General features: G+C 37.0%; 1 protein-coding gene across 3 annotated transcripts in view; it reads left to right on the forward strand.

Annotated features, from left to right (window-relative positions):
- Positions 1-15268, forward strand: part of LOC111872033 — an 88151-nt gene that overhangs the window by 22377 nt on the left and 50506 nt on the right. For all 3 annotated transcript variants that reach the window (XM_033754493.1, XM_023865523.2, XM_023865525.2), the window contains exons 9-15: positions 1040-1297; positions 2143-2359; positions 3186-4832; positions 5080-5312; positions 6699-6920; positions 8482-8918; positions 11253-11388. In XM_033754493.1, the coding sequence (XP_033610384.1) occupies positions 1040-1297; positions 2143-2359; positions 3186-4832; positions 5080-5312; positions 6699-6920; positions 8482-8918; positions 11253-11388 (3150 nt within the window). The remainder of the gene's footprint in view (positions 1-1039; positions 1298-2142; positions 2360-3185; positions 4833-5079; positions 5313-6698; positions 6921-8481; positions 8919-11252; positions 11389-15268) is intronic.

Below are 15268 nucleotides of genomic sequence, written 5' to 3' on the forward strand. Positions count from 1 at the left end.
CTTCACTCGCTCGGAAGCCAGGATCGTGGGTTCGAATCCCACTCAGGGCATGGATGTTTGTGTGCGTTTTTCTGTGTTTGTCTACAGGTAGAGGCCTTGTGACGAGCTGATCACTCGCTCAAGGAGTCCTACCGAATGTGTAAGATCTAGTAAACCGAAGTGAAACGGAGAGTTTCATGGAGGTAGGCCTAGGCCCAAATTGGGGCTGTAGCGTCACAGAAAAAAAAAGGGCTGGTACAGAATACACAATATTAAACCTCTCTTGTCTTAATGCCATCTTCACCTTTACTTGTTTTACTTATTTTAATGTCACAAATGAGACTCTGATAACTGAATCATGGTGGTACAACCATTTACTTGGGTGTATGGAAATGCCTGGTGCATGACTCAAGATGACTCGAGTTATGGGGCATAGTGTGAAGTACCTTTCACTACCAGACAAGGTAAAAAAAAGAAGATGAAGTTGTACCTGTAACAGGCCATGAAGGCCCATAGAGTTTTGAGTCACTGACCTCCCACATTTTCTCTAGATATTCGGATGGCGTGAGGTTGTTAGCCTTACGCGCCAGCTGCCCTTTACCCCCAAAGAGGATTCCTGGTACTCATTTCTGTTAGAGGCTGAATCAACTCCAGGGCCATAGTGCGGCTGGAAGGATTAGGTAAATTGAAAAAAATCCATCTATTCAGGACTCAAACCCATGACCTTCCGACTTTTAGCATAATGCCTCAACCAACTACGGTACCATGTGCCCCACCAAAGAAAGTGCAAATTATATTGAATTTTTTATTGATTTTTTGTTTTCTTGAAAATCATGAATAACCAGAATGAAAGAGTTTACCAAATGCAGTGATCCATGAAGCATATTTTTGTCTTTAACTTTGTATATTCAAAGTAACTGAAAACTTTAGTGTGCTCTGTTTTGATTTGTGTCATACTGAATGAATGTCAAGTTTACTCTATAGCTGGGGCTCATGATAAAATGAACACAACTAACTGTACACTGTCCATCATTATTCAGCATTGCTTATATGATTTCAGCCTTTGTTGGATGGAAGTCCAAGTGCTAATGCTCTGTTGGGCATCTCTGCACTAGTCCACAACTACTGTCAGCAAAATGAGAACTGTATAGAGATGGATGAAGTAAAAGAGATCATGAGGAAATTTGAGGGTCTTCTGGGATCTGATTGCCAGTCTACTGATCATGTTAAACAGCAGCTAATTATACTTGCCTTGAAGGCCATTGGTAATGCAGGTGTATTTATTGACTCAAGTGACACCATCAGAAAATGTAGTCAGGTAATTCAGAGTAGTAGTTATATTTTAGGATTAATATCATTTAGTTTATTATGATGTGTAACAGGATAAAATACTGAATACAAAAATTTTAATATATTTATTATGTGTGAATTTAAATTTCTTCCAGTGATATTATGTTTTAATTAGTTGACATATTATAAATAGAATCCATTGAACTTTGTGTCTAAGAAAGGAAATTTAAAGGCATGTATCAAATATTTTGCCTATTAAGAAGTTTTGTTGGGTCATGTTGTATACAGAACTAGCAAGAAGCAAAGCAGATGTTAACGTAAATTGACGTTCTGCAGGTGCTCTGTAAGTGAAACTAGCAGTGAATTTTTGTCAAAAAGCCCTCTACTTCTCTGTCTTCCATGTGGTAGAAGCTGGTGATTGTATTATGTTTACATGTTATATACACCGAGTATGTGAGTTTCATCTCATGAAGTTGTGTGAAAGTGCACTAATTTGTGTATTGTATATTGTTATAATTTATTGTTAATATTGCATATAAATATTTCAATGTTATAAATGTCTAAAAAAACAGGATAAAGTGTAAGGTTCTAGCAGTTTATTTAAAAGTGGTCACTAAAATGTGGACATTCAACCACATGTGACATGCACAAAAATAGTAGAACCAGAAAACCCCACTTTAGAAATGTGTTGCTGCTCAGTTAGGCAGAAATAGTTCAATATTATGTTATTGTAATTGTTGTTGTTGTTGTTGTTGTTGTTGTTGTTGTTGCTGCTGTTGCTGCTGTTGCTGCTGCTGCTGATGATGATGAGACATATTTATGAAAAGCATCATTGTGCCAGAGCACATAGTGACATAGCTATTATGTTGCCAGGCAGTGAATCCTATTGAAGTACGCCTGGCTGCCATTTCTGCATATCGTCGATTGCCGTGCACTGAGAACACTCGTTTACATTTTCTGGACTTGTACACCAACAAACATGAGGACACAGAGTTGAGAATTGCAGCATATCTGGCAATCATGCAGTGCCCATCCTCTCATACAATACAGAGTATCAAAGATACTCTGTACAGCGAAGAAGTCAACCAAGGTAAACAACATACAGTGAAAATTTGTTCTTGTCAGAATCGTAAATATTATAATTTTAAGGCCTAAATTATTTGTTAGCTTAATAATATTAATAACTTTTTAAAAATATGTTTTTAAATGAACAGAAATCATGAATTCAATTTGGAAAAAAATGTAAACGTGAAAGTAATGTAGTTGAAGAACTACAATTAGCGTCACATCACTTTCTTTGCCTTTAAATTCTTAGGCAGAAAACAGCAGCTCTGTCTTTATTTCTGATAATTTCTGATGTTAGAGAGTCATTGAAGAGAGTAAGTAAGATTAGTTCTTACTAGTTTCACATATTTTCCCAGCTATCTATTAGGTCACATTTTGTTGGCTAAGAAGGCAGATCCCTCTCATTTCCACCTTCAACATAGAGATGATGATGATGATGATGATCTACACACACGAATATCAACCTTACTACAAACAGGAAAACAAGAGAAAACATTATTTGCAACACCACTGCAACATGAACCAAATAAACACGAATTATAATAAAACATTTTAATAATTTTAGCAAAATTGGCACATATGAGTAACATCATATGATTACTCCCAGATATAGGGATAAAATAGCAGAAAAACAAAAGTGAATGTAGAGACACGTATTACCTGATAATGGCCAAAAATGTCAAAACATAGTGTAATTATACATATAAGTTGGGGACTGAAGAGAAGAATTAATTATTCACACACAATGTAATGCTACAGTATGATATTTTTACTTGGTTCTTCAAATATTCAGCATACTGATAAGTCTAAATTTCTGCAAATTTGGGTAATTAAGATTTATTATGTTTTAGTGGCTTCATTTGTATGGACTCATCTCACCAACCTGCAGGAAACATCGAGCCACTGGAAACAGCATATTAGGGCACTGGTATCAAGTGACTTTCTACAGAACAAATTCAGTACTGATGCCAGGAAGTTCTCACGAAACTATGAGGGCTCTTTCTTCTCTGAGTCCTTGAATGCAGGTGCTGCTGCCGAGAGTAACGTTGTCTTCACCCCACAGTCCTATCTTCCCCGTTCTGCAACTTTAAATCTCACGCTGGACTTGTTTGGGGAATCTGTTAACATTTTGGAACTTGGAGCACGTGCAGAAGGTTTCGAAAATATTGTGGAAAATTTGTTTGGACCAGCAGGTTACTTGCCAGATAATGCTATGAACAAGATGCTGAAAAATCTCAAAGATAAACATGAATTAGATAATGTAGAAAATAGAATCAGTCAGATAGCTGACCAATTCAATAGGAAGGGAAAGTTGGCAAAAGAGCCCTCGGCATCTGTGTACACACGTGTGTTTGGGAATGAGCTGCACTATACACAGCTGCATGGACTGAAGGAGTTGATAGATGGAATAAGTGGTGCAACTTCCTTTGATCTTGTTAAGAAAATTATGCAGGAAAGAGATGTTGATTTCACCAAGTCTTTAGTACTGATTGATGGGTCATATATGATCCCTACCTGCATTGGTTTCCCCTTGAACTTGGCTCTTAATGGTAGTGCTACTGTGGGCTTCAAGCTAAATGGTCATGCAAATATAAAGGACATGTTCTCACTCAATTCAGTGGACATAGAAGGTAGTGTGATGCCTAGTGCTGCCGTTGAATTCGCAGGAACCATGGCTGTGGATGCAACTATAACTAAAGCTGGTATCAGACTTGTCAGCACATTGCACACAAATATGTACATGTCTGGGAAGGTAAAAATTCAAGGTGGAGATTTGGTGGACTTGCAACTAAATGTTCCTCATAATAAAACTGAGTTACTGAATGTTGCATCACAGCTATTTGTGCTGCATCATGACAAGATGGTTGAAAGCAAAGGCATTGAAGACAATATGGAAAATTATACATTATGCTCTACAGATTTTATGAGTTCCCTGATTGGAATGAAGCCATGCATGGAATTGACTTACATCAACTCTTCTCTTCACCCCTCAGCACCGTACTTTCCTCTCACCGGGCCTTTCAGATTCCACTTAGATATTACTAAGACTGATACTTTTAATGCATATGAACTGATCTTTAAACGTCAAGCAAGCAAGAGTGAGACCTCTGTGATCTTCAATTTTGACACTCCCGGTTCTAAAGTTGATCGTAAGCTGAGTGCTCAGTATGTGTTAGACAGGACAAATTCTGCTGCTAAAGCAAGCATTGTGACACCCTTCATTAAGGTCACTGCAAGCGGAAAAGTGGAGAACTCTGATGCCATAAACTCATTAGATGCAACTATAACACTTAATAATCAAGAACTGGTTATGACAAGAGTAGGTTATAAAAGGATTAGAACTGGACATATTGGTCGTTATGAACCCTTCTTTGAGTTGTCATTTAGGAATCGACTGATAGCAGATATCACTGGAAAAGTGAACTATGTTGAAGGTTTCAAGTACAATGCTGATCTTGCAATAAAGGGTCTGTCAAAGGAACCAATTACAGTTTCAGGTAACATAACATTGTTCAGTTTTACTATTGTAAATTTAAAATTCGAAATTATTTTAAGATTTCTTTAAGAGTTGAAACACAAATTAGGTAGAATAAGAAAATTGTCAGTCTTGATAATACATAAGCTTTACATACAGTTAACACATTCCATTCAAAGCTCAAGGTAGAATTACTCCTCAGTGTTTTTAAGGACAGTGAATTTTGGAAATACTAATTATATCTGTGTTTAAATTTTATGAATCCACAGGTAATATTAACATGAATGAGGACAAATATAACCTGATGGGTAACATAATGTCAAAGGCCTTGACCAGTACCTTCCATGGAAGTTTGCACTTTACCAAGAATTATCTGAGTACTAAAGCAACTGTACAGTATAAGACTGGAGAAACCCAACCACATAAGTTGGCCTTTTCTGCTAAGTTTCAGGATAACTCCAAAGGAAAACTACTCAGAGAGGGTGTTTACATCACGTTACAGGTATATAGAGCAAAAATACCATATTCCAGCATAAGAAATGGAACATGACAACATAAACCTTATCTAGTGCATGTATCAGATTGTTCAATATCTGTTGTATAGATGGGACTAAAACTCATATAATACATAATATAATTGGTTTAACTAGGAAATGCTGATAAGAACGTAAATTACTGAATCAGAGTTTTACTGTGATAAAAGGTAAAGTTGTCCCTGTACTTAACTAATTAAGCACTATGCTGTGAAGAGGTTTTGGAGAGTGGATGTATAGATCCGTTTTCTTGACCTTGAAACTAGTTGGAGGTGAGAGGTCAGCTTAATGCCCTGGCCACTTTACCCTCGGGGAAAATGCTCTGCTACCCGTGGGATAGAAAGCCGGATGAACTCCATAGATGGTCTGGATGATATGAAGAAGAGAAAATTCTTGGCCCTACTGGGACTTGAACTCCAACCCCTCAGTCGTCCAGCCCATAGCCAGTCACTATACCGACTGCTCCATCCCCACTGTGGAAATTATAATTGAAGCATAAATTGAGACTAGGGTTTGAAAGTAATGACATAAATGAAAACACCCTTAAGAGCAACAACCTTTTGATATAACCAAATAAAAATTGATGTCGGTAATAGTTAAGAAAGCTTACTGCATTTTATGGCTTTAAATGCTGTAGCCTTAACATCTTGGTCCTGAGAGTGAAAAATATCCCAAAGAGAAACACGGTAACAAGATAACATATAAAATTGCTTGGAAATAGCCAATAAATAAAATAAGCTTGTAGGAATATGAACACAGATATTGCACAGCTGGAACTGGTATTAATAAGAGAAACAGAAAGAATAGAATATCTGCTATGATTTCAATGCTTTGCAGCCTTCTAGTTCATGTTTTTAGAATTTTAGAATGTTCTCAGAAGAAAGAGTTTTGTAGTATGTAGCGATGAAATTTATCTTTTAAAAGATAGGACACCTAATCTCTAGGCCTATATATTATTTAACATCTGTTTACAGATATTTGGTGGAGGTAAGTCCAAAAATGCAATTACAAAATTCATTAGTGAGTTGGTTAATTTAAGGAATTTCTTTATTAAAATTTCACTTTAAACTAAAAATGGACCATTTTATGGCTATGCATTTTTCAATGATAGCAAATTTCTTTACCTAGATTTTATTACACTGAATTATCAGCTTTTATTATTTGCAGAATAAACATTAAAAATGTTATGTTTAAATTATGGAGGTTAACGTCCACAGTTTCATTGGTTCTGTTAATTCTAGATGGATTCAGAAAGAGTAGCTTAATTAGTCACATCCCAAAAGTTGTAGTCACATTGAAGTACATCATAAGCTTATGCCCAATATGTTTGTGCATTCTGTGAATTTCGTGTATAGATGTCGCAGTTCCCACACTATGATGTTGACGCATTTTGGGAAATGCAACGCAGTAACCATTACTTTGAAAGCACTTGCAAAGTGGCTCTTGGGAATACTGTATGGCAGACTCAGCAGCTTTACCGCTACCATTCAACTGAAGACAATTTTGATTTGGCTCTACTGTGCACATTGACATGCCCCAGATTGGGTGTTGACTATGGAGTGGATGTCCAATACCAGGTATATGAAAATGCTGAGTTTAGGAAAGTTAAATGGAAAATTAATTGAATATTAATACTAGTTTTTATACAAGGATGAACTTACATGGAACTTAAGGGAAAGTTAAATGTAACACTCAGGGTGGAAGCTTATACAGAAGAAACTAAGGTTATATTCTCCATCCCCCAAAGGGTAATTTTCTGAGGAAAAAATATTTCATAATATCTTAAACAGAGTCCAATGAATCTTGTTCTTCTAGGTGAGTAGTCCATTAACTCTTTTTGAGTTTACCACCATACTGGCATAATGTTTCATATTAAATTTGATCATTATTTTTTACAGTTAACATTAATGATTTGTATTCAGGATGCTTCAGGTAGCATTAGTGGGTTTTTGTACTTTGTCTGTCATCTGGTATTCTAAAAAACGCAAAGTTCAGTAATTGAGTTGAGCTCTTTCTAACAGCCTCAACAAAGTAGGTGTCTCCCACCCCCCACCTGAGGATGGAAACGGTTATAGTGTCCAAAACCTTGTATTCTTTTGTTTTTTAGAATCAAAATGGAGGACAAGTCCAAAGACCCCGTAATCCTGAGGATACTTCAGATTCAGATCTCAGCCTAGAAACTGGCTACCCTAAACAATTTTTACGTGGTTTTCCTCAGTCCCTCGAAACAAATGCTAAGATAGTACCTGGAAAATGGCAATGACCACTATTTTTCATATATGTCCCATTTCATCATTCACGGTCAACCTTTCCTTTGGCTTCATTGACCTGTGTACTTGCCATTGTTATTAAATAAACCAAGAAGCAAGAAGTAACATATAATCACTTCCAAAGAGAAATTGTGTTATTAAATGCATGAGTACACGATTAAATATTTCCATTCCAGTGACAGGCCTGGCCAGAAAGAGAACTATGAGACAGTGAAACTTGTTATCTGTTTCATATCAGAGCATGAAGAGTTAAGTTTCAAAGATTTGTCCCATTAGATATAGCATTCGAGAGGCATTGCTCTGTTTACCATCAGAAAAATGTTGGGTGTTATAAAAATCTCAACTCTCTAAAGTATATTATACATAACCTCACATCATATGAATAATTTTCAAATCATACAATTTATAAATTTACAATCTTTTAATAATATCTCACTGTATCGCTTTCCATAAACCTAAATACTTTTTTAGTTTTCCATAGACTAAAATGATCTCACAAAAAGTATGCATACAAATTTTTATGGTTGAAGTTCAGTGGAATTTGCAGAAGATTAAAAAGATGTTTAATAAGTGGCATTTGTCAATTGTCTAAATTTATACTACATTAAGTTTCATGATTCTGATTATCAGAAGTTATTAGCAGGAAAGATATCCAAAGATCTCGTTAGTACAACTTATCTCAGAAGGAAAAACAGGCTAATTCTATTTTTAGGGGGAAAGACATGCCCACATCTCATTAGCACTTCTCATCTTAGAATAAGGAGAACAGACTAATTCTATTTGTTTTTCAATATAAAGAAAGACTACGAAATATGCTATACATACAGAAAAGTATGTGCACTTTTAGGGTGTGCTATAAATATTTCAGGTAACTAATGCAACTATTTCAAGCCATTTCAAGACAACAATTACTCCTCAATATAAACTGTTGGCTCTCTTGAATTATTTGCGGAAATTGGAGGGTGAGAAGCATCAACATGAACTGGATATTGAACTGAATAGCCCATGGTACAAAACTGGAATGCATGGCACAGTGACTGAATCAACACCTAGCCGATATGAGATTCAGGTGTCAGGTTGGTGGGTGACACAAACTGATGTCCATGGAGTGAATATCAGTGGTTTCTATTTGGATGGCAGCAATAAGGTGAAGATGGATCATCAGCTAGACATATCACTGACTGGAGGACTGAATGGAAAGCTTGTTGCTAGCCTTACATCATCCAATAATGTGAAAAAACACTGGATACAGCTGGATGCATATAATAAAACATACTTGGCAAATGTGACATATGTAAAGGACCTGTAAGTATAACCAGCAAAATTTATTATGCTGGAGTTGTTTCCCTAATATTGTTAGTATATTACAGGAAGTATCTGTAGAGCCAGGAAATGTTATTGGACTAAGAGAAATACAATTTGGGAAATATCAGAGAAAGTTTTTATGTACACCATTTTACTTGCACAATTTGACATGTATACAGTAGAAACCTGAACATGGCTAAAGGAACTCAGTTCGTACAAGAAACAAATGGGATGCAGTAAAATCCAAAGGAGGACATTAGACAAAGTCTGAAGGCCGAAACATCACAAGAAAAGTTAATGAAATTGCAAATGCAGTGGTACAGACATATGTTGCACTTGCAAACATAAAAGTTAACGTATTAAGGAGGTAATTGAAGAGGTAGGGAGAACATGTGAGGGTCAATGTACACATGGGAATAGGTATAGATGAGGCACATGGGAGAGGCACTTACAGGATGAATAAAATGAATAATTATGGCAGTAATGACAATGAATGATATTTCATATCTGGTTTTGTATTCCATAGGTTTGGAAGTTATGACATGTATAGTTAAAATAGGGAATATCTGTGTTGTGTCTTCTTTACATGTAGCTTTAACAAAAGTATAATGGAATGTCATATTAACTCCACAAAAAATGCTGTATGAAAAATTTTGGTGACAAAATTCATGTTGATTTGACACAGACATGGGCCTGACTTTCATCTTCCCAGTAAAAATTAAAGCTATCCCTGTACTAGGCCGTGAAGACACATAGGGTTGTGAGATGTTGAGCGTCCCACATTATCTAGACAATTGGCTCAAAGATGGCGGTAAGGTCGTCAGCTTTACGCGCCGGCCGCGCTTTACTCCCCAGGAAAATTATTTAATTAATTCCTGGTACTCATTTCTGTTAGAGGCTGAGTGAACCCCAGGGCCATAGCGTGGCTGGAAGGATTAGGTCAATTGAAAAAAATCCAGTGACCTCATCGGGACTTGAACCCGCGACCTTCCAGCTTGTAGCATAGCCGCTCAACCAACTATGCTACCGCATACCCCTTTCATCTTTCCAGTGTTTTCAAAATTTAATTCCTGGTATTTTATCATAGTGGACGATTTCATGAGTTTCAAGCTGATATATCCCATGTAATGTAGTCGTTCCTTTGTGCTTTATATGCATATTCATAGCTAGTTAAGCCTTTTCAGCCTCTGGATATTTTCCACTTTTGGACCTAGGAATGATTACCTGAACATGATTGTTTTCATGAAAGAATTCTCAGATATTTCCACCTCACATAAAGTTTCACTGGTGCTGAATTTTCTTCCGTGTTGCTGTATTATAGTTTTCTTGAGTATACTCAACTTCTTTTAATGTAAAAACAAGGAGAAAAATTCCACATTGACCAAACATACATCTCCTACTCTGCAAGTGATAACATGCTGCTGCAACAGTGACTGACATGAAAGGCAAAAAAGGTGATCTCTAATAAATTGAATTACAGATGTTTGAATTATGAACTGTGCCTATTAAAAAAGGCATGATTTTAGTCAGAAGAATGATTTGTAAGTTGACTGAAATTAAACAGAAAATGTGTTTCATGTCCTGTGCTCTGACCTAAATATGATGGCAGTCTGCACTTATACAGGTATGAATATTTATATCCCTCTCTCTATATAAGAAAGTTTTGACAGTGAGAACTCTGAAATGATGTAATTTTGGGCTACCAAAGTGATGAATTTTTTTAGTGTTGCATGAATATACAGTAATTTATGTAATAGGTCACTAATGAGTGAGCAATCTTTGTATCTAATAAGGAATGGCTTTCTATTGAAGCAGATAGCTAGAAGTAAAGGATTCCTCTGTTAATATTTTCAATTTATTGCTAATTTTAATATGAGTAAACTGTATCCATATACAAAAGTACTAATAATGTCTTCACTCTATGTAGCAATGGAAAACTAAAAAGGAACATGACAGAGCCTGAGTAGTTTTTCAAGGTGTCCTGTAAATCAGCTATTCTTTCAGGGGAGCAGTTTGAAAAGTATGTCTTCATGTAATATGTCTTCTCAAGATGAACCATGTACCTCTCATCTCTTCATTATATAACCCCTGTGATTTAAAATTGTCGTTATTGTTAAGTTTATTCTGGCACTAAAATAGTAATCACTTCAGGAGATGCACATGGAAAGTTAATTTAACAGATAGTGTTACTTTCATCAAAAAAAGTTGCTATATTCATAATTTTACAGGTTTATAGTCCTTTGCATTTTTAACATCATGCCTGTTTCTCAAAGACCTCTTATATCAATGTTATCATGACTAACCAAGCAGTTATACAGTAGTATATGTTTCCAGCTTTCATTTCATGGAAGGTACAGTGCAACTTGCTGATTCAGTATATGGTGGCAGCCTGGTTCTTCTGAACACTTCAGTTGAGAAAGGGTTTGCTGTTGACCTAAAGCTACGAAAACGGCTCAGCCTGGCAACAAAGGTAAAATTATCACTGGTGGTTGCTTATGGATTCATGACATATTTATATACCTGCAGAATTATTATTTATCACTCAGATTTCTGTGAAATTATAAGAATGAATATGATGCTTCTAATATTTACAGTTAATTGAACATGATATTTTTAGCCTATATTCCTCTTTTGAAAGAAAATTAAAAGTCGGCATATGAGATCTCCATGATGTCTGTGTCAGTTCATCCTCCTACCAACTTAGTAAAAACATTACCACAGCAACAAATATACACATAACAATAAAAGAATTAAGTAGTTACTATAGGATTCTGACGATGGTGTATAACACACTGATATATTGGGTTTTTGGACTTTATCCATCGTCCTGGTTTTTAAGATAAACGTCGTGTTTTTGTTATCTTAACCTTTAAGTGCCGAAGTGCTCCGTTTGTGCCAGTGGTGAGTAAGGTCGTCATGGCCAAAGTACCCAGTTTTGGCCACTCGGGCATTTAAACTCCGCTAGGGGAAGCGTGCGCACACGCCGCTAGTAGAAGCGCATGCACAGTCCTAAATATTTATTTTTAAATGTAGTAATTACCAGACCGACTTGAGTAAAATCCTAATAGAGTAATTAAAATGATACCTAAATGAACAACAACAAAAAGAGTATACGTATGAGTTACGCCGATTCTCATCCACGAGCCAGTAATTTTATTGCAGATTCTGCAGATAAATATGTAAAAATATATAGTAAAATTCGATGTACATACCTTTTTGTTGTTATCTGCTTGATGTATATATAGGCTCCACCCCCTGCATCATCTAACTAAATCTCGGCTTTGTATGATATTCTTTGAAGCACCCGAGAATGCACAGGCCCACGTCACATTTCTCGCACTTTGTCTGTATTCTTCTCCTTTTCCCACGTGCAGAACAGACGCGGCAGTTCAGTCTCTTGTCTGAATGGTTTGGCCAGTGTTGTCGACTGGCCTCCTCTAGGCGATATATTGTAGATGAAAGAGCAGGAGGTCGACCTAAGGGCCCCTGGGGGCGAGGGCGACACGTTGCGGCATGCTCCAGCATGTTGCGCACAAGGGTTAGACGAAAGTCTCTATGTGATATTTTCGCACCACAGGATGACAGCACAATGAAACTGTTCAGAATCGTCAGATCTAGTAAATGGAAGAATAGTTTCTTCGTCCATTTCCAAGTCCGACGGCTGATGGAATAACTGTTTGTCATCCTGTCCGCTTTGTCAACATATCCCATGTGCATGTTGTAATCCGCAACAATTGCAGGCTTTATCGCATTTCTGTGTTCATCACAGAAATTGCCTTCTGCTGGAGGAGCGTGCATATTAGTCAACATATATACATCTCGTTTGTCTTTCCAAACTAATACTGTCATGTCACCCCTCACCCTAACCCGTATGTCTCCTTTCTTCAATCGAAGTTGTCTGTTGCGTATGTCTTGTGGTAGGCCCTTCCGATTTGGTCTGACTGTTCCGCAACAGCTTATTTTTTTCGTCATTAGTTCGTCGAACAAGTCTGGCGACGAAAAGAAATTGTCCATGTACAGTTTGTGCCCAACCCCCTCTACTCTTTTGCAGAGGTCCCTGACAGTTGCATGCGTCGCAGTCACTTCTTGGTCAGCGCGTGTTCTGTCTTTACCTAAGTAAACCTTCATGTCGTATGTATAGCCTGCTGAATCACAGAGCTTGAAGATTTTGATTCCGAAACGTTTGTGTTTCTTAGGAATGTATTGTCTGAAAATAACCCTCCCTTTGAATTTTACAATTATTTCGTCAACAGCCAGATGCTCCGAAGGATTATAATATTTTTCATATCCGTCATTTAGAGTGTCAAAAATAGTCCGAATTTTCCATAGTCGGTCATAATTGTCGGCTTGTCTGTCAATTCCTGCATTGTTGTCTGTAAAGTGAAGGAAGCGAAGAATATGAAGAAATCGGTCGCGTTTCAATGTCTTACCGTAGAAAGACGTGAGAAATTGCTCAGCAGTCGCCCAGTAGTCTCTTATTCGGTCTCTAATGTCATGGCCCATTTGAATAATGATCCCTAAAAAAAGAAACATTTCGGAATCAGTAATGTCAGGGAGTGGAGAAGGTCCGTCTTCAAGACTGTCGAGATATTGGTGATAATATCTGTTAGTCTCTTCCACCAGCAGATGGATAATTTCTCTGAAGAATAACAGGAACACGCAGAGTGGAGTGGAATCCTTATTCACATGTGGAGCTTCGTTTAGATTTATCCCCACTGCTCCACCAGAAAAATTATTCGCACCCCTTCTGCCATGCTGTTGTGGTGGTCCCCATGACGATGGTGATGACGACAATGATGATAGTGATGATGGCGGTGGCTGCACGAGTTCTTCATCATCCTCATCTTCGTAGCCCCAATTATTATCTTCATCTTCTGTGCAGCAGTCCGAATCAGAATCGAATAGCAGTTGCCTTTCAATTTCATAATTTTCCAAACGACGTTTCATTGCCATGGTAAGATGAAATGTAACTACAGTATTCGATTTCACTATCACTACACAGGAAAGAGACGGCACTTTGTATCTCAGCCACGAAGTAACTGTTTGTTCACGACCCTAGAAAGGGCAGTAATATCTTGCAGCTATAACGGAAGGTTTTAGCACTGAGGACGGGACCCCTCTAGCTTTCTCTTGAATAGCCATTCTTTCATTCTTCTGTCCTTTAGTAAAAGATTCGAAAATCTGGAAAGTGTAAGCAGTGCTAGCAAAAGACCAAATGACTTTATTGCTTCCACCTGTTTTATGACACCAGGACACTGCTAAAATTTTGAAGTGTTACAAACAGAAATTAAGTTATAATGCAGAATAACTCTGTGAAGAACTGGGAAACCATTTTTGCAGTACGCATCAAAATTAAAAGAAAATAAAATAAAATAGGGTATAACACTTTGTATAAAAATTTTCAAATCTTCCGTTGTAATACGCGACAGTGTGTTCTTTGCTGATACACACAAAGTTAATTCCATCCATTTATCACAAAAATTGAGTTAGATATAGCATTTTTAAACACAATGCTTAAAATTGATTAAGCGCCCGAAGAGGAACGGACATTTAAACCCAGAGTGGCAACGGGCATTTAAACGCGCACCAGCAGCGGGCATTTAAATAAACTCCGGCCAGCTCAAGCTTACCACCATTTCCGAAGTCCGGCGTTTAAAGGTTAAAAACCAGGACGATGGATAAAGTCCAAAAACCCAATATATCAGAATAAAAGAATTGCTGGACACATCCTTTCCTGTGTGGCCCATGATGTATCAGAGGAAAGCAGGCAATTGTTTCTTCCCAGTAATTCTTGTTTATTTTTCTAATTAAATTGATTGTGAATGTTGTTATTTATGCAGTCACTTTTAAAACTGCCCATACACCTTTGGGTCCCTCTACACATCTGCAATGTTGAGCACTTTCCTCCTTTATGTAAAGAATTCGCTCAGTGGAGCACAGTCGTTGAACCTATAAGTTCCACAGCTTGTCAAGAAATTCACCTTTTCATATGGACTTCAAAGGTTCATAACCATGCTCATAGTAACCTGCCATTTGACAATGTCTTAAACCAAACGAATAAAGTTTCAGCCCCTACTTTTTAGACCCATTTGAATGTTTTCCTTACATCTATGCCTATGCCTATACCTATACCTCCCAATTTTCAAGGCATCTGACCGATATTTCATATACAAATCTCATCTCTCCCGTTAATGTTACGTGACTCATCCAGTTCATCTTAATTTCACTACCAAAATAATATTTAATGAAGATCTTGTATGCAGAGATGCTTATTACTGTGCTGTTCTAGAATTATTTTGTTATGATTTTCTTTAATTACACCAAAGGAAAATCATGTGGTCTGTGAATGT

The sequence above is a fragment of the Cryptotermes secundus genome, unplaced genomic scaffold (genome assembly GCF_002891405.2).
Source record: "Cryptotermes secundus unplaced genomic scaffold, Csec_1.0 scaffold87, whole genome shotgun sequence".
In the NCBI taxonomy this organism is placed as follows: domain Eukaryota; kingdom Metazoa; phylum Arthropoda; class Insecta; order Blattodea; family Kalotermitidae; genus Cryptotermes; species Cryptotermes secundus.